Below are 27,946 nucleotides of genomic sequence, written 5' to 3' on the forward strand. Positions count from 1 at the left end.
TACGTTATATGTTTTAATATATAGTCGGAATTTCGGAGCTCAAAGAAAATTTGCTGCTGGAGCATTTACACATAATATGAAGTGCAAAGTTCCACTATTGGAAACTTCCACAGAAACCAGTCCTGATTCAGACCCTAAACTACGTTATGTGAAAAAAAACCATCCAATCTCCTGGACAGACTTGCTTTTAGTGGTAAATTATTTTATTATATTTTGAATTAAGAGTATAATTTATGAAATATATAATGAATAAGTTTATCTCATTGAAAGAAAACTCTTTTTTACGGATTATAGTTATGTATTATTGTATTTAAACTTATAATTATTTAGACATAATTTTAAATTTCATCACTGACCGCGTAAGACAACAGTTAAAAAATAAATTTATTTTCTTTACTTTATTCGGCTCTGGGCCGGATATTCGGCAAGTGATTGGCCGATTGATTGATATAAATGTAATGTTTTACTAAATATTATATTGTGTATTTTCGTAAAGTGAATTGTAAATTATTATTTCATATTATTATTATTGTTGAATAAGATAATGTTAGTGTTATACATTTATTAGATTCATTTATTAATGTAATAGAGGATTATTTAGCTTCGTTTTTAGTAAAGATCCAATTTTTATTTTTATTCCTGTTAGGTTACTTAAATTCGCATGATTCCCTGAGAAACATGAAAGAGAAAATCAAAGGGGGAAAAAGGGTTTTTTGTAACGTTTATATTGATATGATTATTGTGTTTTATAACAAGGAAATATATGATTAATAATTAATTTTTGGTTTTCATTTTCCTCCGGTAATTACAAACAGTTATTTTTACGAATTAGAAAATAACAAATGGTCTTGTATGTAAAAATTAATTAAATTAAATTGTAAATTCTGACGTCGAACCTCATTTAGTTCGTTGTGAAAGATAAAGACATTTTTATTTGTTTGTTTGTTAGTTTGTTTGTGCCTAGTATTATCTAATTAAGCCAGCCTAGCTCCTTTCAGATGCTCGAAAGTCAGTCTCCTAACTATTCCTAGGCTTTCTAAGCGTTTGGATGCCCCAGCATGTATTCATGGGGCATGCACTATAATACTATATTATAATAATAATAAAGTTCATAAATTAAAAAATTATGACTCCCAATTAGATTTTATCTGTATAATTACTTGGCTACTTGATGCACTCTAGTACTGCTCGGATGGACCCACTGAAAGGTCGCTAGTAGCCCTCATCCACGTGTTTTCGATACTGGTGTCAAGAACACGTATCAGCTCGTATAAGTTCGTCAGCAACTAATTTCTGCACGGACCTTAAAAACAATTAGACGCGCGCGCATTTCTGTGTCATTTGTATTTTGTATTAAGCAGTTTATATATAAATTGAAGTGGCAACGCAGTCCACATTTTAGATTTGAGGTATTTGGTAAAGTCCACAGGTTTGATTGCCTTCGGTAAATTCCTCCGTTTACCCCAAGTTCAAAACCTATTACAAATTTTGTATTAGTAAAGATATTATATTTATACTTTTACTGCAGGTATCCCTTACTTGCGGCCAGATTTCACTAGGCAACCTTTTACGATAATTAATAAAAAATAGCTTCAATTTGATATATATAATTCATGTACGTTATGAACGTAAAAATTTATCGTGATCATACATGTAGCCTGTTTACGCCTGGCTGCGAAGAAAAGAGACCATAGGATCAACGGCACCCGGAATTTTAAAATCTTTTTATTAATTGCCGTCATGGAGACGATGTTTTATTTTAATAACAAGTGAACGAAATGCTTTCCCAGAAATCAATTCAAAATAATTTCACTATAAATACTAGCGGCCAATTTTTTAAAGGCAACTTGGTAGATGTACATTCTTCTAATTATAAATATACATATTTTTATTTAGCAAATAACCAACGAGCGAAGAAATCCCGCAGCCGGATCTCGTACTTATAGGAGGCTCTCTTTGAGAGTCTCTTTTCACTGCCGCTTTTCCATTTTATCGAATTTTAAACTTTCGTTATTTCAGTATTTTCCAAAGATTCATATAAAATTTATAAATTAAAATTAATCATTAAAATATACTCTTTTTAAAGAAAAGTGTAATACATTTACATATATAGATAGTGAAAAAAGTCTAATTTACATATGATAATTACGTTATTAACGTTGTTTTTGAAGGTTTCACTCCTACCACGTGTGAATTACATACATGTTTTTTTTTATTTTCGTTCCAATAACAAACCTTTTATTTGTATTTGAGCTCTAATTTTACATACATAAGAGTTATTTTCTATCATGCAAACGGGACTGCAAACTTGTTTGTTGGAGATTGGCTTCATTAGATCAAACATAATAATAGGGATGGCCAAACTCGATTCGAAACGAACATTATTAAATCGAATCATTATCGATTCTTAAAAAATCTTTTCTCAAAAGAACTTAGTCTTAAGTAATTGAAATCAAAAAGAGTTAAAACTAATCCAAATTTTTCCTTGGAGAAACTGATTGTAGTCGGTAACGCAGAAGCCACGAATCGAATTGGAATCCGAAATAATATTGATTCACAAAAATATTATAAAAAATCGAATAATCGATCCTATCGCCATCCCTATATAAGACTGATAAATACATTATAACTCACAGTGCGAGTTCGGCCAGTGAGAGGGACGCGCATCTATTTATAATTAGAGGATTAATTGTCTCAGGTATGCAATTATAAGATTTGTCACTTAGCACACGTTGTAAGATAATTTTGTAATATTTGCCTCCGCTGTATATTCTTATCAACCCCTAATGATGCTTTAACCTAAATTATAATAACAATATAAACGATTTGCCACTAAGAAAAATCTACTGTATACAGACGTAATGCTCTGTAGGGAAAATTTTCTCTAAAACTACTGAACTGATTTTAATTGTGTTTTTCGAATATTTTTTTAATTGTAGTGACACTCAATAGAACGAGTTTCAAAACTCTAATGTTGCTAATAAAATGACATAAGACCAAACTTGGTTGTTGGTTCAGAGATGAATTGTATTTAGAAACTTAAATATATATCATTTGAAAGCTGACCTTGAATTATTTTATATATTAATGATATAGTATATGTTTTAATTTATTGTCTGAGATTTATGGAATTATATACGACATTTTAAACCTAATTATTATTTCTAAAATTGTCTTTAAAAAATATTATCTTTTTATTAAAACAATCAAATATATATAGTATTTACAACATTCATTAAAAATGCAAAATTTTTAAACAGTTTGGTCCTCATGCGTATTAAAAACTTTCCTCGCTCTAGGTAGAAAGTTAATTATGTAATATATTTCTCGTTGATAATATAATAGATGCATTTTGTTTATGATTTAGTTGTTTTATTGATACCTATTAATAAGCAGTGACCTGTCTTCTGTTTGACACGCTTCGATTTATGTTCAACTCAACGCACCCGTGCGAAGATGCGCTACGCTAATGCGCTGTGATGCGCTGTGATGCGCTGATGAAAAGCAGGTTTTTATTATGTATTGTTATTTCCGTCGCTGGAAAGCTCCGATAATATTATACGCGTTCGATCGCTGTATATATCTATATTAAATGAACAATGTACCTATTCAAGGTATTTATGTAATTGGTTAAGGATTAATGCGGTATTGGTTAAAATCGCTTCGAAAATGAGCCATTAATTGTCGTAAAAAGTAAATGACAAAAAAAAGTTATTGTGGGTTATCCATAAGAGATACACATATACCATCATGGATTTTTCTGTAGACCTTTTCAATGGGTACAATACTTAGAACATTATTTTGATAACACTCGTAGGGTTCAGCCTGCGTTTGCAATGTAAGCGGAAAAAATGTAATTATTCACGACATCACATTAGAAACTTCAAAAATAACAGTACTTCTCAACTATTTAATGGATGTTATTATACGTATAAACCTTCCTCTTGAATCACTCTATCTATTAAAAAAACTGCATCAAAATCCGTTGCGTAGTTTCAAAGATTTAAGCATACAAAGGGACATAGGGACAGAGAAAGCGACTTTGTTTTATACTATGTTGATGAAGTGATGATTCATGTTATACTTAACACTAACATACTGTATGTCAAAAAACGTATTGGATACGCCATACTCATTGATATACAAAAAACCAAAAGGGTTTTTGTATATCAATGGCCATACTGCATAAATTACACCTATGGAAGTCTATGGAGACGGTATAAGACGGTATATATCTGATTCTGATACCAGCGCACGAGCTGGTGTTATGGCACATAAAATCCATTAATGTTTAATGGGTTTAAACAAACAGTAATTTCAGTTTTATAGTATTGTTTATTAAGTAATGTAGTTTTTTCCTATTAGTACTCAAGATCTAAATGAAAAAATTCTGATTAGTTCTAAATTATCGCGTTATTTATGTATGTAGATCAAAGGACAGAAATAAAAAATAATAAATGTTTGAGATTGAAAAATAGTTTGCGTTTGGTGTTCCGCACATGTTTTTTGGCTCAATTTTCTCAAATATTATTTTATTATTAGTATCTAGTAAATATTTGCATATTAAATTCAGGCGAGTTCATCGTACTAAATATTTTACGTTATTTTTGTATTAAATTTATGAAATGTACCGATGTGGTTATTTTATAAAATTCAGATATTTATTTGCGTAAGTAAAGTTCAATCAAACACAATATAGAAATGATGAAATTGATAACTTGTGTCGCTATCTGCTTATTATCAATGTATATAAGCTTCGCGAGTCACCCCTAAGGTCGCGAGTTTGAGCCCCGGCTGGGCGCCAATGTATTTATAAATATGTGCGCGAAAGTCTATTTGATCGTATCAAACGAGTTATTGAGTAATGGTGAAAAATTCTTTTGAGTACAATGAATTGTCAATTTTTATCAAACATTTCATAATTAAAAACGTAAACGAATAATTTCATTTGCAACAGACAAATGTACTTATTTACAATATTCTTCAACTACTTATTAATAATAATAATGATTAAAAATCGATAAATAATTTTTATTTAATTATTGTATACATCATCTTAAATAGAAATAAGTTGGTGTGGTGGAAACAAAAACTGGTCAGAGGTTTTCAGTCCACCAGGCTGTGGAACATATTTCAATAATTAACTTATTTACCTACATACTAAGGCCAGTGATATAAAATTATATACAATATAAAATTTTTACCATTAAACCATCACAATTGCACGAACATCGTAATAAACCAATTGAAACATTATCAGTTATAAGATAGCCGATGCAAGAAACCTGTTCTAAACGAGAATTCTCATTCGAATACAGGTGTTCCAATATTGGAATATGAATTAATTGACGATGACGCCTGATTTTTGTTTTGTTTAATTTATAATTGTTTGATTTATGTAATATTTTTTTAATTTAAATTAAATATTATTTCTCGTTATATTAGTAAGAAGTGTAGCTGGTAGAAAGTTAATTATTTTTTGAATAATATAGTCTGTGGTTTTTTCCCCATTTAAATTAATTTATTTCAGTAATAGAAATTTCATTATCGTTTTTTAATTTTCTACGTGTTGAAAAGTGATAGTGAGTTTTAATTATTTTAAGGTAATTTCCTATAAAGACCTCATTCCTGTAAGATCCTGTGACTGGATCGAATATGCATGAACTTTGTTTTCCGTCCTACGTCGTGGGACCATTAGGCCAACGTATCGAAATCAGATCTTAGCTTTGTTCCTGCTTCTTGAATGTTATGCCCAGCGGCTACTAGGCATGTAAATTGTAATATCTGGCAATACTTTATTATGTCAGGTGATGAGTTAACGGAGGTAAGGTAATGTAAATGTCCAATAACCGTACCGAGCCCTACCTTCTGTTATCTGTTATTTTAAATTGCCTCCTTTTACATTTACCTATTGTCAGACGGCTTATTATTACTCACATAGGTAAAGAAACAACTTCTAGTCACCGATGATATTAAAATGCTTTTCAAGAAACTTACCAAAAAACAATCTTATACCCAGGCTTCTAGCCACATTGGAGTTGTTTGATTTTCACAAAAAACACACACACGCAATAATTAGTGAAGTTGGACAATTTAAGGCATTTTAAAATTGTTGTTTAGACAGGCGGATGCTAGTATTTTTTTTCATTAAATAAAGGGTTACATTGGCTGACTTGCTGTTGGGTAAATTTTATAATGGGAAATTCAAATAAAAACTTTTGCAGGTCGTTCCGTTATCATCATGGCAGAAGATTCAAAAGCGAAGGTGGAACGTAAGTACTTTCTTATTTTTTTAATTGGCGTGGCAAATGGGCAGGAGGCATGTTGCTAGAGGGCTCGCAAGTGCGTTGCCAGCCAAGCATTTCCCCGTCTCCGATCTCCGATCTCCTATCCAAGTATCATCGCTGAATTAAACATTGTTATTCATTAAATTCAAACCTTAAATTACATGATATTCAATTTAAAGACTAACAAATGCACTTGGAAAGTTGTTAGGATATATTTTCAGATCGACACCAACTTATCTATACTTAGATCGCCTTTCGTCAGGTTCGCAGTGCGTCCTGTGAGAGGCAAAATAATTTCTACGTTTTTCTCATAAATAATATTACAACATTCTCTTCCATAAGAAAATTTACAAACACAATTTATTGTATTACAATAGTAAAAGAAGTATAACAGGAGGCAAGAATTTATTAAATAAAAATATAGCAATTCGATTTTTTTAACAGTTTAGTATCAATAAAAAATATAATGATTATATAATACAAAGAAACAATAATGAATAATTATAGATATGATTTAACAAATAACCCACAAACTTTACCATAGCTCACTCTTGGAACTTTTTTGTTCTATAAAAACAGAATAAAAATGTTCAGGGTTATTCCCATTAAATAAAATAGGTAGACAGTTTGATAGTATATTCCACCTTGAATCAAGCAACAAGGATAACATTGTAAGTTTATTGTGTTTATCGACAACCATTATCTTGCACTGTCATGAAATTGTCTTGGGTGCGGTATCAGCTATCTACCCCTTAATTGCTTGACATTCTTATTTACTTACAATGTCCTCGTACTACTTTAGCCCTATGGAACTAAAACTTCCAAAACGAGGCCCTATAATACTATAGATATTGGATATTATGCGCGCATATAATACTATCGTGTGGTGAACAAAATATAATAAGGAAACAGATATGTCACATATCGGATCATCTTGCCTTTGCAATGAACAACGACAGAATCTTCAATTAATGTTGATAAAGTTTGCTCACGGTGCACAAAGAGCAATTCTTGCGGCAGACCGCGTAGGTATCCCGCAAACTCTACTTAGAAACAAAAACAGTGTGGGCATACAAAGTACACATGTCAGAAGTAGTTTTACTTGGAAAATTAATTATTACTTAGGTAAAAGCCCAACAGGTGATCATGTACACAATATGATCACTCCGTGTATTTGTATACCTATACTCACAGTAAAATTTATTTATATAGTACCTAATGTTAATATAAATAAATAAAATATCTGCGTTAACTGCACAAGACGTTAAGCGACAGAATTACCATCTAAAGTTCTAATATGTAACTACTAAGCGAATAAATCAACCAATAGCATGTATTTTTTCTCGATCTCCCATACTCTCTCTCAACCTTTCACTATAGCTCTCTTCCACCTTGGCTCCATGGCCCTGTGCGTGGTGCGACGTTCGCTCTATCTCACTCTCTCTCTCCTTCTCCTATCTTTCACTTGCTTGCCTCTCTACTCCCGCTCCATGGCTATTTGCTTCATGCTACGTTCGCCCTTTCATACTCTCTCTCAAACGGTCTTAAACGCTGTATTTTTTAAAAAAGAGTGTCCCCAGTGCTGTTAGCACTTTACACTGGCCGGGCAAGTATTTCTCGGGCAGATGTCGATGAGCACCGGAACAAACTTGTGCCGGAAGTAGAAACTCTACTACGTGGAGTCTCTGACTGGGGCAGACTAAACCTAGTCCAATTTAACCCCAAAAAGACACAAGTTTGCGCGTTTTCCGCTTCAAAAGCTCCCTATGTCGCTACTCCTCTTTTCGGAGGTTCTTTTGGAGGTTTTGGTGTTTGAAGGGAAGGGAACAAAAAATTTTATCGAGATTTGGAGGTTTTTGACTTATCGAGGTTTTACTTAACGAGGTTTCATTCAATTATCCTCCGATCCTCCGATCCTTGGCCTTTTTTTACGAATTGCATCTTCATTGAGTATTTATATTTGTAGGCTACAAAATTTATACCAATAAAATGTATACAATAAATAAAATTTAATTCACATAACCGTATCGAAACGTTATCAAATTCTAAATTACTAAGTTAATTTAAGAAAAGCAGGTATCCAATCAAGTCCCTTGTTAATTTAATACTATTGAAGCAATAAATATATTACATATAACCTTGGTAATAGTTATCTAAAGGTCGGCTATCAACATACTTGTTTTACCACAAAAATACGCGAATGTAAATTTATGACATTGGCCAAACCTCGTATGTAGTAGTAGCCTTGTTTACTATCGCCATGTTCAAGGTCGGGAAACATCATAATACGGTATATCCTGCGTATAACGGATACATACTTCATAGATATTATACGTTATGATATATTATCAACCTCGGATGTCTTTAATGATAAATTAGCTTTATAAACTAATAACTAGTTATTTTATATTATTATAATATAATTAATTAATTTGATATATTTGTTTTAAATATTGTTTGATGATTTGCTTTTTTAAAAGAGTACCGAGAGTTTTTTACGCCGGCTTTTTCTCTCGGCCTACACCCTCTGTCTTTGCCGATGAGTAGGGATGCCTACAAGTTCGAATTGATTGACGTGGAATAAGTGATACCTAGATGATCTTATGTTCCAAAATAAACGTATTTTATTTTTATTTATTTTATTTTTAAATCGAATGTAGTAAGTAGTAAAGAAATTGGCTGGCCAAAAATAAATTTAGAATTATTTCGGAAAAACGCCTTCTGTATGGCAATTAAAATTTACAATAGATTACCGAAAGAACTTAAAGATCTTCCGACAAGAATCTTTAAAAAGCGACTTAGTGCATTACTTTTAGAAAAAACGTACCTACTACTCAATAAACGATTATTTGTGTGAGACATGGTAATTTATACAAATTTAATTATGTATGATAATTGACTTAATTGATATGAATCTGACTAATAATGTAAAATCTAAACTAAGATAAATTTGCGCGCCACTGTGTGTGGCAGAATATGCGAACGACTGACAATTGTACCACCTTGACATTTTGTACCATATTCGTGCAATGAATAAATTATTATTATTATTATTATAACTAGTTTCCAGATTCGAGAAACCGATTTGCACTTTAACATTGAAAACACAAGTAAGGGTACAAAATTACAATTAATAAACACCTTTAGAACAGTAGTGTTAAAATAATTTGTATGAAAATAATAATATTAAAATTTATTTCAACTTGTATTTGACATACAAGAGTTGTGCTCAGCGCTCTCAACTGTGACGCTAAGTTTGACTTCACGCCTACAAAATAACATCAATATCACGTCGATTCAATACTGAGAGTTTCTTTAGGCAATTATTGCAGCGCACGACGACTATGTACAACCCTTAAGTATTTCCGAACCAATTCGACTTAGGTTCATTGAGCGGGGGTATCACTTAACATCAGGTGGGCGTTTTGCCCGGCTCCTCCTGTCATATTGAAAATAAAAACATTATACTGGAGCCTGCTCGTTTTTGCAATTTTTTCGAATACATAATTACTTTATATCATTCATTTACAGATAATCCAAAGATCCTATCTGGGCCTGTACTGATTAACTCACCCAATGCGGCCCTTTCAAAGAGTTTGCTGAGTCGTTATCAGAACATTGAATTGTTTAGTAAAGATGATACTAGGCTCATTGCGACCTATGTGTGGATCGACGGGACTGGAGAACACATTCGGTGCAAGGACAGGACACTGAACTTTTATCCTCGGGCCCCATCAGGTTAGTTTTGCTTGTGCAAGAGAGATGGGGCTAGTGAGAATTTGCACTTTAACTATACACCCATTTTATTATAAAAATTTCTATCAGTCGATGTCTCTATAATCCTATGCGAGGAAGTTGCATGGATCTGGGTAACGCTGCGCCTTCTTAAATTCTCATGTCATTTCGAGTATCTGATAGTCTTCATTATAACATGTGATGTTTAAAAGCCAAAATAAAATAAATAAAAATCTACTGCCCGTCGTTCCCGTTGGTGAACATGATTAATTTTTCGCCAGCTCGTGTAGCCTTCTACGCTGTTCTGAATCAATACATGGATGTCATGTTTCTGTACAAGAAAATACATTATAATATTTATAAATAATGTATTGCTAAAATGTCGATCCACTGCAGATCGATCTTTTAGCAAGCAATTCTAATAAATTTTTAACGACTTTTGCTTATCGCGTAACAGAATGTGTCGGGTTTACAATTAGCCTCAGATGAAGAATGACTCGGTGGACATTTTTAGCAACTCCACTCGAGACCTTTCCATTATTATTGCTTTCTGTTGCTTTGTAATTTCTGCCTAATTGCTGTTTATGTATTTACATTGTATATTCGCGGATGCTTGGCGGACCAATGCGACTTCTACGACACAGAAAATCCTTATTGGGGGCTACTGATTGTAAGGAAATGGCATAGATCTGGTTAGCGCTGCGCCTTCTTAAGGATAATACTGAAATCAAAACATACTTTCATAAGTATTTGATTGTCTATATTTTGGCTTGTGATATTTGAGGACATAAATGAAAAAAAAGTATTATAGCCCACTCACAGTTACTTCACATATTAGCATATTAAATTAATTTTTCACTGGAACCGTCCTAATTCGGTGTTTTTGAGTTAATCGCCGGATTCCAAATTTTACACTGTTTACTGAATACCGTTATTTCTGTATGATAAAATACACCGAATCTACACAAGATTATTGCGTGAATATTTTTTGTAATAGGAGGAAAAGGGCAGGAGGCTCACCTAATGATAAGATATACCGCCGCGGCCGCCCATGGGCACTAGCCAGAAGGCACGCAAAGGCTCCTTTGGCCCTTGACGTCCGATAATGAAACTCAGGTATTAGAATAACTCCTCTGAACACTCTCTTAATACTTTAACATTATTTTTTTTTATGCAATCGCGGAAGTGATTAAGGACTATCCATTAATGAATTAGGCTCGTGTTTCGTGAGTATCATCAAATAAATTAGCCTCTAGAGGTGCGGCTTCACAAGTGATTTCATACATATGGTTTCATCTTTCATTACAGGACCATTGACTAGTTAACACTAGTATAATATAACTATCGTATGGGCTTCCTCGGCGTACGGACTATTCGAAACAAATATTTTTCTAGTAGGTACATCCTGAGCGTTTCAGATACGAGACATGAGAAATCCGGGATTCAAACGCGTCTATCAATTATTTATATCAAATCAAAATCAAAAATCATTTATTTATGTAGGTAACACAATGCGCACTTATGAACGTCAAAGAAAAAATATACATTGAATGCTTTTATTTTTACGTTTACTGCCATTTCCAAATCAAGGGCGTAGAACGGAAGAGGAAAACTGGCAATAAACTCTCTCCTCTCCTATTGGCTTAGAGGAGCAATTTCTGGTGGATATAATATTTATTAAACAACAAACTAAGATTGTAGCAACTATTAACATTTAAATCACAAACATACACAAAAAAACAACACTAAACAATAAAACTAAATATAAGACTATCTCCTTCTTGCAGTATAGGAACTGACGTGAAGGAAACCTTTTGTCATTTCACTCTATGAACAATTAGTATGTAAATCCAATATAATGATTCAAATGTCCTGTTTTATTCTCTATTTTTCTTTTTCGCTTATTCTATCGCGCCATATGTTCAAGTATTTCTAATGTAGTTTCCCAAAACAAAAGAAGTCCACTTCTTGCTCACCTCATTGAATTTGACTTTGACATTGCGTCTTTATGCGTATTCTGTAATGTGTACTATGCAGAGAGTTTATGTTTTATGTTTGGATTGACCACCCCTGCATCATTTCATCACCGTAATAATTTAAATTTCAGCAGCAGCACCGTGAGCGGTCAAAGACTGACTGCTTCACGAGACACTTTCTTTTGCGAACTAGCGAATCGAAGAATCCACTCCCGGTGGAGGGATTCACTGCGAGATGCGACCTCCAATTGTTTAAAGAAAAAGGGCACCTCAAAGACCCCATTCAAATGGGTGTCCATAGGCTGCGATGACTACCCTTTTTGGGCGTCCCGTAGGATAGTTTGTCCCCCTATCCATTTTAAAAAAACTGTAAAACTACTGATATTTGCAAGGAGTTGTCGATAAAATTAAAGTGTTATATATAAATTAAAAATTTGAATGTTATATCTTCAGAATTACCAGTATGGAATTTTGATGGAAGCTCCACGGGACAAGCTGATAGAAAAAATGCAGATACTCACTTGGTGCCTCGAACCATATACAAGGATCCCTTTAGGCGAGGTCCGCACATTTTGGTCATGTGTGACACATATAAATACAATATGGAGCCTACAGGTAATTATTTGAATGTAAACCTTTTGATTATTATGTCACGAAGTGCCTATCCGGTTAGACGTACACGTATTTTTATACCAAATTTTATATTTTTCACCCTTATCAACGCCTATTTTTTAATATCGATATTAATAATAATTAGAAGCGCAAACCAAATGTTACCAATAATCGTACCCTTGCGACCAATAAATTGTAAAACGTCAGTTTAATAATTAATTAATATACATTCACTTATAAAATGTAATGTAATACTTTCGTTTCCGGTAATGTCCAAAACGACTACACTTATATTCTTTATAGGTGACAGAAGTGTCACCGAACTCAACTGGCGTCAGCATTATTTTATTCATACACATTACTTTACACTAATTTAAAAATCTAATATTATTCAACAGTAACAAATCATCGAGTAAACTGCCAAGCTGCGTATGATAAATGCACAACAGAGGAACCGTGGTTCGGGATTGAACAAGAGTACATTCTTCTGGACGCAGAACTGCGGCCCTTCGGTTGGCCTCCTGGCGGCTGCCCTCCCCCTCAGGGGCCTTACTACTGCGGCGTCGGGGCCAACAAAGTCTTCGCAAGGGATCTCGTTCAAGCGCATTACTTGTAAATATTCAAAACATGGATTAACATTCGACAGCTATTTTCACTTTATATATCCATTTAACACGTAAAACGTTGCTTAGGCAACTGCTATGCACGTCTAAAAGTTACCCGGCCTTAAATCCTCTATAAGTTTAAGCTTCCTGCATTTGTTTCATTGTTTAATGGCGAAACTGTTGTTAATTATTGGTGGTAATCTTTTTTAACTATCCTACTTAAATAAAAACGCCACATGTAAGGTCCATTGCACAACCAGAACTTAAATCTAGAATTGAAAATCGCGAGCTTACGGTAAAAGTGTTATTTTTAAATAACAGTGTAATATTCTATACCAGGATGCTGGAGTGTGTGATGCAGGACAGTCATGAGAGTCATGATTGTCCTGGGTGGGGGAACTAGGCACGTGGTGACTGGTCTGGGATAGAGGCTCTTCTAACCGTGTATGGGCTTGTAATAAGCTATATAGAATGTGAAGCTACATAAACCTCTAGGTGTTGCCTTTATGCCGGTATCCCGCTCGCGGGTACCAACGCGGAAGCGATGCCTTCTCAATGGGAGTTCCAAGTGGGACCAGCGGTTGGTGTGAAAGCAGCGGACGACCTCTGGATGGCGCGTTTCATTCTTCATCGCTTGGCTGAAGAGTTCGGGATTATTGTGTCTTTTGATCCTAAACCTGTTGAGAACTGGAACGGATCCGGAGCGCACGTGAACTTCTCAACAAAGGCTATGCGAGCTAAAAACGGTATTGTGTGAGTATTTATATGGGCAATGAGGGATCCTGGACAAAAGAAAATTGTTCGAGCTTATTGAGGTTCTCTTTAAACAGTCCTATTTTTTATATTGTTAAGTTGTGCAGTTACTGAAAATCTATTTTTCTTTTAATCGGAACGCTACCTATAAGTTTATTTTATCTCTCACAAGTCTCACAAAGACGTTTATTGGAGGTCAATGTATTATTTGATATTTGTATTTATTTGGTGGAATTCATAAATAAATAAAAAATGTCTGTTTTGTTTATTAATAACGCTAATTTCTACTGACTGGTAATAAAATAGTGCACGAGATTACAACTATGCAACACTCTGCATCATGACAATAGAAGTACCGAAGGTCAATTAACACCAATTAGCAAGTACCTCTCGATATATGAGCAGTGTTGGCCTAATGGCTAGCGTGCGACTCTCATACCTGAGGCCGTAGGTTCGATCCCCGGCTGTGCACCAATAGCTTCATTCTATATGCGCATTTATCATTTGCTCGAACGGTGAAGGAAAACATCGTGAGGAAACCGACATGTCTTAGACCCAAAAAGTGACGACGTGTGTCAGCCACTGAAGGCTGATCACCTACTTGCCTATTAGATTTAAAATTGATCATGAAACAGATTCAGAAATCTGAGGCCAAGACCTAAAGAGGTTGTAGCGCCACTGATTTTTTTTATATCGTGTGTTCGAGATACGAACAGTCGAGCAATGGGTTTTTACTTAAAAATCGGAGCCTGATTTGAGAAACGAGAAACTACAGTTTCTTCCAACTCAGTCTAGACCTTAGTCTGTTTGCTTGTTTTCCGTGTTTGAAGCATTTTTGATAAATTGGGTTCCTGTTTTATTGCTTTTTGTACAATTACAAAACATTATGTCATTTATTTTTATAAAATGTGAAATCATTTTCTTATTACACTATAAACACTAAGAAAAAATACTGAGCATGTGTTTTAGGTGCTGAAACGGATAAATGGCATTTCAGTTTATTGTAATGACTGAAATTGCTTTGAACTTTGTCTGTTTGAATATCAAATTAACGTAGTATAAGTGTTTCTCTGTGCCCAATAAAATTGAGTTGGTATAATTATAGATGTCTAGATTTAGTTTTCAGTTACGTGAAAATGTTAAACGACTTCTTGGTGCCAACTTGAAAATTTTCCTGGCTATAACCAAAGAACATGTTTCCAACAGGACGGAGCAACGTCACACGTCCAATACGTCTCCGCCCAATCCCTAGGAGAGGTGACAGAAATTACCCCCCACGCAGTCCTGATTTAACCTCTATGGATTTTTTCTTATAGGGTTAAAATAAATCTAAAGTCTACGACAATAAGCCGACGTCTCTGGCACGTTAGTTCAGCTTAGCCAGGTTAAAAAGGCGAAAATTAAATTTCAGAGAAATCGAGAAGGCGATAGAGAAACTGTCTAAGGTGCACATGAAGCACATTCAAGTGTACGACCCTCGCGGAGGCAAAGACAACGAGCGCCGTCTCACCGGTCTGCATGAGACCGCCAGTATTAACAACTTTACTTCGGGTAAATTACTCAATAATTGGCCAATTGCTTACAGATGTTGATGTTCTTTAAGTATCTGTAGCCCTGTCGCTTATCCCTTACCTATAAACGTACCTATCATTAAAAAGCGTTGTAAATAAATGAACGTGACAAAATACAGTTAACACTGGGTCGGGTCGCAAAACCGTTCCTTTGAACAATTCAAAAATAGGACCACGAATTTATACGTCTCAAAGTTATTGAGTTTAATGTAATATAAAACCGTTTCAATACAATTTAAACAGATAGAAAGGTATGCAAAAATAATTATGGACTTCACAAATCATAATAAATTACACAAAGGGGTAATACCGCGTTATTTGGGGGACGAAAATCGCGTTATAGGCGTTCCACGACGGAAGTCATACTTAGACCTGGCTGGTCTTGAACTTGGTTACGAAAGATTACCATAACTTTCGAACCAACCCTTAATACCTATTTCTGTAAATACAATAAAAATAAAGCCCGTTTATTTCCAATCTTATCAAATCTTAGATTTATTATATTTTTTTTCTTGTGGGTAATGGCTTCTTCTAGATTTTTCCAAATATCTCCAAGTTTTTTTCTTCCACGCTTCCCGCCAACGCTTCTATATCTTCTATCCACTTTTTTTAGGGCACCCTTCGCTCCTCCGACCTTTGTAACTTTGTTTTTTTATTTTTTTGTTTTTATCTGTAATTTTCCCCTTTTATCTGTAAATATCTTGTTATAAGCTCCGCCCATTGCCACTTCTGTTTTAGGTCCTAATGCTATTTATAACTTTCTCAGGTGTTGCTAACAGGAGTTGTAGCATCAGGATACCCAGGAAGTGTGCTGAAGAATCGTGCGGCTACCTTGAAGACCGGCGACCCGCTTCCAATTGCGACCCTTACGCAGTCATAGATGCATTATTACGTACTTGTATTCTCAACGAGTCACAGTAAAAAAAATCGACACTTGTCTAATTGCTATTTAAATACCAATTTAAAAGTATATGAGTAAAAAATACCTTGCTTTGGATCTGATTAAATGTCTTAAGTAACTCTTACTAAGCTACTCTAAGTGCATGTGGTTTTAATTAGTAAGTAAATGTTTAAGAATACCGAGGCTTCTTAACACAAAAACAATACATGAAATCGAATTGTACTAGTAGAATATTATTATTTTCAAATATACCCAGTATTTGAAATTAATAAGATTCGACCTGCCAAAATGGCGTCGACGACTGACATATGTCAGATATAATGTCAATGGACTTGACAACACTATGGTAAACTTGTGTGCCATCAGCCATGGCCTCCTTTCTTTTAGTTGTAAGTTAATGTCTTAATTATTTTTATCAATGTAACCAATAATCATAATAACCAATAAATATTGAAAATAAAATCTTTATAATATACCTACTTTACTATAATCTTTTACCGCCACGTGACAGGGTTGATCCCTCTTTGTCCTCACAGACGTAAGAAAATTAACCGACCTTTTGGAGAATTAAAATCATTTATTCATTCAGGTAACACAATGTTCACTTATGAACGTCTAAAACGTTTTGAGTTCTAGTCTGAATGCTACAACAAATAAACAAATTAAACAGTCTGAATTATATTTAACCTCAGTGGGAATCAGTATTTATTACTTAAAGAAAGAAAAAGACCAGACCCATACTGTACACAATTTGAAGAAGAAGACAGACATACAAACACGCATAACATTTATTACAAACAAAACACACACACATAACCACACAAAATAACAATAATCAAAGAAAATAAATAAAAAGAGAAAGAAAATACACTATAAATACTTTAAAGATAAAATATTGATCGCTAGAATAATTTAGAGAATGACTTGAGAATGTTTTAAATCTTTAAAATGTTCTTAAAAATTGAAACAACTTATGAACCTTCTAATGTTTTGTAATCCATGTGAAAAGGTACTAAATCTACAATTAATCCGCAAGGTGGAAACTTGTGGCAGGGTCCCGTAGCGGATGCCTGATGTACTGAAATCTTCATGCTTGTGAGTTAGAAACAGGTCAAATCTCAATTTTTTTATAAAAAAATTAGAATTCCAATTTAAGGTGTTATATTATAACCTCATAGATTTTTTATAAATGCTATCGTGTTTAATCGCCATCTAGCGGATAATGATGTCCCTATGTAGGGTACTAGAGTGAAATATACACACAACATATATTATTTCTAAATATTTAATTATAAGTAATCTTACAGCTTATATACATATTATAAAACAAAACATTAAGACACAAGTACTTTATATTTCAAATAAACATCATTTAATTAGTATGTAATTCGTACTATTTATTCCAACTACATCACCTAATACATAAAAATATATCTAATAACTAACCTTAAAATTTAATAATTAAAATATATTATTAAAAGGAGTCCCTTTAGGCAAGGTTCCGAAGATACTAGCAGCGTTCCCCCTTTGAATAGCCAGACTAATTCTTTGAGCGAGGTAGCTGCCAGCTCTTCGTTCTCCTGTGATGTCGACTAACCTTTTTGATAATTCCCTAAAAAGCTTTAATGCGCTAGGACCCCACGGACCAAGGGTCTCGACACCGAATGGGACAAAATCATATTCAGAGATTTTGTATTGTAATTCATATTATTATTTCTAATTATATTCAAAATTAACATTCGTATGAAACCTTAATATAAATGTTTAATATTATTTGTTTTATTTAATTATTTATTATGTTTATTATTTTTATATTTAATTTAATATATTTTATAGGTTGATAAATTTAAATATATTATAGATAAAAAAAAATTTAAATATAATATTTTTTTTAACAACGACATCTATTAATAAAAGCCAAAAATACGTCTTATTTCTACAAAAAGCTGCTAGACATCATTTAAAAAGAAAGACATAGAAGGCAACATTTTTTTTCAAACTGTTGGAATAACTAATATTGTATTTTTAATAAATGTAGAAAATAACCCTTTTTTTCAAACTTATTTAACAACATTGAAATTTATTGCCGGCTAAAGAGCATTTTATGCGTATAAACAGTATATCCCATTGTAAAAATAATCACAGATGGCGACACAACCCTGCAATTAAATTGTAGTAACCTAAAATCTATCTAATTTTTGAAATAGAAATAGAAAAACATGTTTAGTTTGTTTATTGTGAGGGAGTGCTAGGGTGATAGCCATACATAAAGCACGGTTCCACCATTTTTAATAGAATTGGGAAATAATATCATGTTTATCCAGTAAATAGGGAATTAAACGGAAGGTCGTTGCGTTTGATTCCAGCGGAAACAATAGATTTTTTATATTACACCACTATGAGGAACCAGCTGCCCACTGAAGTATTTCCGAACCAATTCGACTTAGGGTCCTTCAAGAAAAGAGCGTACCAATTCTTTAAAGGTCGGCAACGCACTCCCGAGCCCTCTGGCATTGAGAGTGTCCATGCGCGGCGGTATCACTTAACATCAGGTGAGCCTCCTGCCCGTTTGCGTTTGTTCTATAAAAAATATAAAAAAATGAAATAATCATATTGGGCAAATTAGCACACCCACTTGCTTATTGCGTAAATTACTCAGTAAAAGAAATCGGACTCGAAGACGAAGGCTTGTACTAGTTTTAGCCTATTATTTGACAGAGAAAGTATTTGTGTGTATTTTGTGCCGATCCAGATGCCATATTCTGTAACGATAAAGATATCGGAGTTTTACCATCTACTACTTAGGTCTTCATTTGGTTTAAAAATACCTATTCGCGTTTTGATAATAATATTTTGTCAAATACATAATGAAGCATAGTCGATACTACTGTCGGTTTTGTATCACCGAAGAAGTACCCAAAAGTGAAGTTACGAATCAAACAAATGAACTTTGTTTATCATATGCATTACTGGTATTGACGAGAGTATTGCGTTACCAAAGCCAACTGCGTATGAACAAAGCGACTTAATAAATTACCCATTCAAACCTAATTTTGAGGAGTTATAAGTAATATGAGATCACTCGTCATCCTGTTTGGGAGATCATATTTCGCTGAGGATCGTTTGATGCCAGGCGGTTTTCATTTTATTAACTAGCTGATACCAGTGACTGCGGCCGGAATCACAATCAGCCCATGTTGTCCAGTGTCCACCAACTGTTACGCTCAAACCCAATAACGTATCTAAATCCATTTTTGACCATCTGAGATAGACTTTTTAATCCTAATATTGATTAAAGTGTGCCAATAAACAATCGACGGAGTGTAATAGCCATCTCTCGATACAAGCTATCCATTGTAGGTCGGATCGGTGTACGTGGATAGACCTTTGTACGAAAACGACACTTCAACTGTGCCTACGACTGTACAATCCTATCTTAAGATTTTAACTGAAAACAGATTTTAAAATAATTAAAAGCTATTTAATATATTTTAAATAATTTTTGTACGGTTTCATTTACTTTATTTGGTTTATATTGATTTTCAAATATAGTTAGTTTAGTGTAAAAAGCGAAGAGATTGCATTCTATCTATCTATCTGTTTTGTGTTTGAATATTTTCTAATGAATTATTCTAAACAAGCTGGCATGTTGACAGTAATGTTTAATATTGCAGTGTTGGTTCTGCGCCACCATTTTTCCAACAAAATTATATAATAGCCCGTGTAATGGCAAAAATAGCTCACTATGCACATATATACATGAGAAACGGAATGCATAATGCACTAACACAGTAACCATTCTAGAACTATTTAAATGCGATTACAATGTTTCATAATAGCGCTCCTTTCTAGCTACAGAATGTATAGATCCCAGGTTGAGTCAAACATTAAAGATGCTACTAATTCAATCAAGCTTGGCATCAAAAGAGAAAAATATGTTTTGTAAATTTCAATGCACAGTCAAGCAAATTCCTCCCTCTTATTAGAAGTTTTTATAAGATTTCTGCTGCTTAAAAAGGCGTTTTCAATTACGTTTTTTGTGAGGGCATCTTAAGGTTAAAGGGAAGCCAAAGCAACGTACAACCTCCAGATTATAATTGTTACCATCTACTTCAGTTAATTGGAACGTGAACTTTGTATGTCCGATTTTTCGGTTTTTTACTATAAGTTACAATACTAAAGTATTAATATAAGTAGTATTATTTTAATTTTATTACATTACAGACTACTGCATGCATACAAATGTTTACATTTAAATCACATACAAAACAATGCATAGACAAAGCAAAAAACAAAACAACATTAAACAGAAAAATAAAATATTTAAACAAAGACTAAGTATTTCTTACAGAATAGAAACTGACGTGAAGCAGACCATTATATTATTAGTCAGTTTACTATTAAACAATTAAGAACGTCTGTTAATCTATACAGTAATTATTTTCATACATTGTGTCGTGAGTGCTAATAATTAATAATAAATATGGAGCTGGCGGGCGTTTAAAATATGTTTTGCTAATTTCGCATCGAAACTTGTTAGGAATTTAAGTTCGGACCAATACGAAAAAAAAATCTTATTGAATAAAGGTTGCACTTTGCTGATTTATTAAAAGTCTGTGCTTAAAAATATAGTAAATCATTTGCTCGTATTTATTTATTATTATTATTCAATATAATTATGTATTATAATAATATTTATTATTTATTATTATTCTTATTTAGATAAAAAAGAAAAAAATGCGTGCGTACAAATAGACATGTCAGAAGTGAAACTTCTTTGTAAATTAATTATTACTAAGGTAAAAGTCCCGATGATGATCAGTTTATGATCACTTCATGTATTTGTATCTATATTCACACTGTATACACACGGTATACGTGCTAATGATAATATAGGTAAATAAAAAATCTGCGTTTACTGCACAAGACGTTATGCGACATTATTTCCATCTAAAGTTCTAATATGTGACTACTAAACGAATACATCAACCAAAAGCGTGCATTTTCCTATAATATATTTTTATGTTATTCTCTCTCGCTTTTCTTCGACAAAAACGCTGCACATCGTCGTGACGCTCCGTAAAAAAATTACCCTCATTGCGCCTAAAGAAGTTTCACTTCAAAAATCTATAAGCCAGACCTTCAGGTCTCTGTATTTAATCATTGGATTTAAAAATGTATATGAAGCTCAAAGCTGTGATATGTGCCTAGAACCTGAATACAATATTCGCAGACATTTTACTAAAGTCAGTACTTTAACCATTACAGTTAATTGAAGTCCGCGACTTTGAGGATGAGGAGGATATATTCGTAACCTGTTAACCTGCGATACTATATTCGCAGGTTTAAAGTGTGAGTTCCGTTACGAAAAGAAACATAATAAAATAACAAAAAATCAATACAAAATATGAAATGGTGGTTTCAGAATATCAGCGGGATGGGTGTATGCCTCGTTTGTTTTTTCTAAGTAATATAAACATGAGCCAAAGCAAAGACACTTTTTTTGAACACATTTAAGGCGAACGTTTTTAAACGAACGCTGGATATCGCCTCCTAACGCTACAGACTCCCTAAGACCTAGGCACTAAAACTTCTAGATTTTTTAAAATGGCTCCTGCGTCCTCCACACAATACCCATAGGATACAAAATATTTAGAGTCTATATGTTTTCTTACAGGCCAGTAATAAAATCTAAAAATAAAAACCTTATTCGAAACCAAAAATGAAATTTGAATCCGTTCGAACTCGCGTGTCATTCAGTTAAAAAACAACCGGGCATCGATACACATCATCTCCCTATCCGATTCTGTCTCCATCATGACTGAACAGCTGAAGAACGTGTCTGCTATGAACAAGCTGTACATCGGTAATCTGCCGATGGAGGCGGACGAGGCCGCGGTTCGGCAGCTGTTCGCCGAACACAATCTAACCGTTGCCGACATATCCGTAAAACGAGGAGGCTATGCTTTCGTGGACTTCCCTGACCAGTCGGCAGCGGATCGAGCTATTGACAAATTGCATGGTGAGTTAATTCTGTTACAAGAATTGTTAACTTGTTGAGTTTCTTAGGTCGGTCATGGTCGGCAGGGGGGCACTGCCGCAGGGCAGCAAGCTGTCTTCAGCTACCTGTATCAGTTTCTGGTGCGTCTTTCTTTCTGCAGTGTAGTAAGAATAGCTTTTAAGGACGTTTTTCACTTGATCGATCCATCTGGTTGGTGAACGGATGTGCAATTTTTTTTCCTTGTGTTGATGTGCCTGAATCTGAAATCTGAACCTCAAAATGACGTGTCGTTGACATATCACCTTAACTGTTGAGTTATTCAAGCAAATACGATTTTTCACTCCAGTCAAAATATACGAAGATATAGGTATATAACCAACATTTAATGGCCAAACGCTTGTCCAGTAAATATATGGACAACATACTATTTTGTTTTATATATAATTCTAAAATGGTAATTGGCTCCAAAGATAGTTGTTTGATGAAAACTATGTGCCATTCTGAGCCCTGAGTTCGAACCCCAGCAAACATATTTGCTTTGTAAATATTTTTAGGTAATTAAGGCTGTTAGTTCGATTCCCTGCGAAACATTACTAACGTTTATTTTTTATAATAAATGTTGGAATTTCTATTAAGGCATTCCCATTAGGGAACTGTAAAGTAATTTTCCTCTGAGCAGCTTTGTGAAGTTTCATTTTATTATCAGGTGTCAAACACTTTTCTGCTCCGTTATATTCATGAAAGGGAGGACGTGGGATGAAGAAATATTCATATTCCTTTTAACATATATTATATTATTATTTTTAAGGATGCCCTAACCCTTCGCTACCCCTTCCATAAGATGACCTGCTTAGTCATATAAAGAGAAAGCAATGAAAGTTGTCTGTTTAAAAGTATGTTTATGTGTATGTTCAACAGGTTACTCGTACTGCGGCCTTCCCCTCATCGTAGAACCATCTGTGGCTAACAAGAAGATGTAAGTTGCCTAACAAATGTTTATTATAGATTAAAACCAGTGGCGCTGCAATACTTAACCTTATTTCTGTGTCGTGATCATTTTGAAGAAGCTGGAATCTCGTTAAAGCCGAATAATTTCCTACTGATTTTGGCCTGCTGTGAAGCTGTCCCAATATTTATGTTTATAAATCACGGGAAAACCGGGAGAATTTAGTGACTACCTCTAAACTGCCCTCTCTTCGGTGGAGGTTGCTGGCCTTTTAAGAACTGGTTCGCTGATTTTATGAAGGGTCCTAGGTCGAGTTGCTTCAGAACTGAACGAAGCAAAAACTGCCTTAAGTAACGCTCTGTTGTGGAATGACGGACGTAGAGATAATACGGGTAGAATTTCGTATTCGCCTCCACATCCGATGATAAAAACTCAACTGTAGGTAGTAGTCCGAACAACTCATCTCAACACTCTCCATGGTAAACGAGGTAGAAGATTCGTTGAATACGGTGACGTGGAAGGAGCTGGTACTGGGATCTCTCGCCCAAACATGAGAGCAGTACTCCATGTGGGTAGGCCCCAGTATTTACGCTTTGTTCCTTTGCAAGCAATAGCCCGGATTGAAGTCTTGCCTTCAGCCCAAAACAAGGTCTTTCAAACGACCACAAAACTGAACATCGTTCGATATGTCAATGGCCAGTATTCTGATACTGACTCTGGCTTCAAAGAGAAGTAGCGATACTAGAGTTGGAGCTAAACTGGACTAGATTTACCACGTAGCAGAGTTCCGACTTCCGACACAAGCTTGCTCCGGTACAGATCGGCAAGTACCTAGGGTAGAATTTCCCATCTGAACGACCGCCACGAAAGCTTCTAGATACTTCTGGAGCTGACTGTTGATATGACCTTTAGCTATCGCAGCTTTAGTCGAAGTGAGTAAGAATAGGAGCAAATTTAAGAATTTTATAATTTCGGGATAGAATTTTATATTTTTAATATCATCCATAGACCTCTATTATCTCAGTAAAGTGTAAGTCTATGTGTAGTAAAATGGTTCAAAATAGATTTAAGCGGATGGGCGGTTTAATTTGCATTGCATTGCATTGCAGTGTCACGTGGGAAAACGCGTGGATTTTCATTCACGACCCACACCACCCACCCCCACCCTGGAGTATACCTATAATTGCGTGTACTAGGCTAGGGGCGTTTCCGATAAATTTATCAATGACTAGGCAAAAGTAAATCGCAGTAGGTTTGTATGTGGCCTAGATGCAGCGCCTAAGGGGAAAATCGATTTGTTCCCGTAGAATAGGTTTATGGCTGTAAATTAGCAATTTTTATACCTTGGGATATATGTAACAACGGAAACTGGAACGAAAATCCTGAGTATATACTTTAACTATACATTTGACTGTGGGCAAGTATTATTGGCTTACACCGTAAAGGAAAACGTATGGAAACCACCTGCGTTTGCAAACCCAGACAAAAGAATCGACGTAACGTGTATCCACCTATTAAGAAAAATTATCTCATCAGATATTTAACGCCGCGCTTTTAACCCTCACATTTCAGTCTAGACTTAGCGCGGTGTATTTTCATTCGTATAATATAAATTGGAACGAATTAAATATAAAATTAAAATTTTAATGATTTCTTTAGTTTTCAGTCGTTAATAATCGTTTTACAAATATTTTTTAACTAGAGCTTCGTAATAAGCTTAGACAATCCTGAATGTTATTGACAAAAATTCGCAGAAGGACGTGTTTATACCTGCGGCCGAATAGCCTATTGTCGAGAAACAATACCGCCGAATACTCCAGAAAATTTACGAATACGTGTTGTATTCGTAAATTTTATTTAAAGTACCACAATGTATTCATTTAAAATAGAAACCTTTTTATTTGGTTGCTCAGGCACCTCTGATATGAAGTATTCTTTTTTAGATCGTCCTTTTAGAGGCCTAGGCAATATTGCGATTACGAACTGTAAGGAACAAATTCGATCAACGTTATTTAAGAACTATATTGTGGAAAAAAAAGCAACCTTGTAATATTCCGAATTATATATTTCTATACATATAAAATGTTAACAAACAAGTTGGAATGTTTTTTTTTAATTTTACATCTATTCCACTTTCGAATCAAGTGATCCAAATATTATCATGTGGTACTTTCGCAGCCATTCGATGTCTTCAATAGAAATGAAAAAAAAAATCTTTAATTTAACAATATTTCTTTATCGCAAAAGTTCCAACGACGACACTATAATGTAAGCTGTGGAAACTACAGTATAAAGAGTATATGTTTTGCACCTTAAGAAGACTGCTGAAATGCTGCGCCATTTTGTGTCAAGGATTGTTTACTTCAGTTATGCCCTCGTACGTGATAAATAAAGGAAAATTTCCAGAAACTGTATTTTGAAATGCGAGCTGTATTTTTTCCGTTACTTTATTGTGTTGTCTTTGGTTTTATTACTAAGCGTAGCTGCTGAGATTTTCATATTCACCTATTAATATATGTATTTACAATTTTTTCTTTCTTTTACGGAATTTTCTTGTTTAATACTTTTAATGCATTTTGGAGTTATTTTAAATGTATATAAACAATAGTGCAAATGCCTCGGTTAACATGTTTTCAGTGTCAATGCGCCGAATCTTCAGAGCGTCAGTGCTACTCAGCTGAAGGAGACCAGCACTGACTCTTCAACGGTCGGTGGTACTGGAGGTGGTTGGAGGTAAGTCGTAAGCAGTAGACAATCTGCGCCAGTAATTCCTTCTAAAAGCCATACTGATCCCTACGTTTATGTTTTTTGATCTTAGGTACAAAAATATCAGACATGGGATAGGTAAATATCTTTAGAAATAGGGTGACTGTATCATCTTATGGGTACTAAGAAAATCGATCCTTTGGCTGTGACTTTCGTGTAGAGAACGCAGAAGGTTCATCACACAAATAAATGTAGGTAAAGTTATATATGGTTGAATTTATACTTATCTAGAAAAAAAATAAAACATGCATTTCTAGACGAATATTTAGTAAGAATGAGCAGCATATGTACTTGAAGGGGTATAAATGCACTCGGTATTGAGTACCTACTGAGCTAGTTGGTCTGATAGATGTCGTTCTAGAAAATTCTATCGATCTGTGGCACTACCACAGTACATAAACTATTCAAGTCTATTGATGACGGGCAGTTATACGATTATTTTGATAATATTATTTTGATAATATAATAAGCGAATAGCTCAAAAAGAACATAATTGCTCGGAAAAAGTATAACCGTCTTGTACCGTTGTGTGAAAAATATATGCAGTTGCGAACCAGTAAGAGTTGACATTTGAGTTAACATTTGAGTGAATTTGGAATATTTTGTACGTATACATACAGTTTTTGGAATAAATGATTAGGCCTTTATGATGGTTTAAACTTGACTATTATTAGCCATATTCATTTATTATACCAAAAGCCTGCAATGTCTTTAATGTTACTTAAATCTGCTGGCTTACGATATTATGGGTAATCTATTTGGCGCTGAGAATTCTTGCTATTTTAGCCTATGTCCCGCGAATTACCAATCATACTTTACAAGTAAACAAAACTAGATGGCGGTTCTTGTTTATGACGACGCAAAACTGTTCTATCAATAAATCGCCCTAGGCAACTCAATAAAATTTATAAAAATGTAATCGGTAGTCTGGCGTGGGTCGTCTTTTAATTAAATACTTTCGTAAAATAATTATTTAGGATAATTAATTGTAAATTTGTTTACGAAAATAAAAAGCTTATTTTAAAGAAGCTAAGTAGTTTTTAACGAACGCCCGAAGCGTATAATCTACTTAATCTTTTAATTCTCTTCTACTTATTTAAGAAATAAATAAAACTTGTTCTCGTAAACAAATTTTTAATTATATTTATATTTAATATATATTATGTGCCTCGGAAAACATCAAGTCGGCGACATGTCCATTGTTGTTTGAGAGTAATGGACATGAAGAATCCTTAATACTTGAGAATTGGCATTTGATTACGCTATGAATCCCTTGGCTTAGGACCAACAAAGACCATTGGAGAGATTCAAGGAGTGCTGGCAGTACATTTGATGCTTTAGAAACGAATACAGCCTAAGGACCTCTTACCATAGGAATCATGACAAGGGGGGGTCGCTTTACCTCACCAAAACCATTCCAAATTCTCTATCAAGTAACATACCCATCACCTCGTTCTGAACACCCATGAACCAATAAGAGATCGAGAGTGGTTTGTATATGATGAGTTTGTAACAAATTCACTTGCTACTAACCATGCCGATATTGACCAAATCTAATTCCATGTGGTCTCTATTCCTGGTACATAAAAATTGGTACTGAGATACGCTCGCAGGTTGCTTTATTACGTAATAGCCCTATCCACGTTTACCACACACATTCCTCAAGATTACGTAATCTGACCCTAGGAAGGGTCTCTATCCCCACTCGGCCAAGTTTAATATTTCGATCGCATTATTACGTCTCATAACTGGGAAAAAATGGTAGCAGTCATACATCATACATACTTGTTAGG

The 27,946-nt window shown here is 34.2% G+C and overlaps 2 protein-coding genes across 3 annotated transcripts; both read left to right on the top strand.

The window, feature by feature from the left end:
* The first annotated feature begins 2,643 nt into the window (after positions 1-2,643).
* LOC110995749 (glutamine synthetase 2 cytoplasmic) lies at positions 2,644-16,898 on the top strand. Of its 2 annotated transcripts, XM_045633914.1 has the most exons (8): positions 2,644-2,698; positions 6,225-6,272; positions 9,819-10,025; positions 12,452-12,613; positions 13,009-13,222; positions 13,711-13,968; positions 15,380-15,519; positions 16,306-16,898. In XM_045633914.1, exons 2-8 carry the CDS (start codon positions 6,242-6,244, stop codon positions 16,458-16,460), a joined length of 1,167 nt encoding a protein of 388 aa, XP_045489870.1. In that variant the 5' UTR covers positions 2,644-2,698; positions 6,225-6,241; the 3' UTR covers positions 16,461-16,898. The 2 variants fall into 2 exon arrangements, with proteins under 2 accessions (XP_045489870.1, XP_045489871.1); XM_045633915.1 differs by lacking the exons at positions 2,644-2,698; positions 6,225-6,272; positions 9,819-10,025 and adding an exon at positions 11,021-11,138.
* A 5,320-nt stretch (positions 16,899-22,218) lies between these two features.
* Positions 22,219-26,124, top strand: LOC123690455 (insulin-like growth factor 2 mRNA-binding protein 3). The gene is made up of 3 exons (XM_045633884.1): positions 22,219-22,462; positions 23,360-23,417; positions 26,025-26,124. The coding sequence occupies exons 1-3, from the start codon at positions 22,258-22,260 to the stop codon at positions 26,122-26,124; spliced, it is 363 nt and encodes a 120-aa protein (XP_045489840.1). The 5' UTR covers positions 22,219-22,257.
* The last annotated feature ends 1,822 nt before the right edge of the window (positions 26,125-27,946 follow it).

The sequence above is a fragment of the Pieris rapae genome, chromosome W, assembly GCF_905147795.1.
Source record: "Pieris rapae chromosome W, ilPieRapa1.1, whole genome shotgun sequence".
Taxonomy (NCBI): Eukaryota; Metazoa; Arthropoda; class Insecta; order Lepidoptera; family Pieridae; genus Pieris; species Pieris rapae.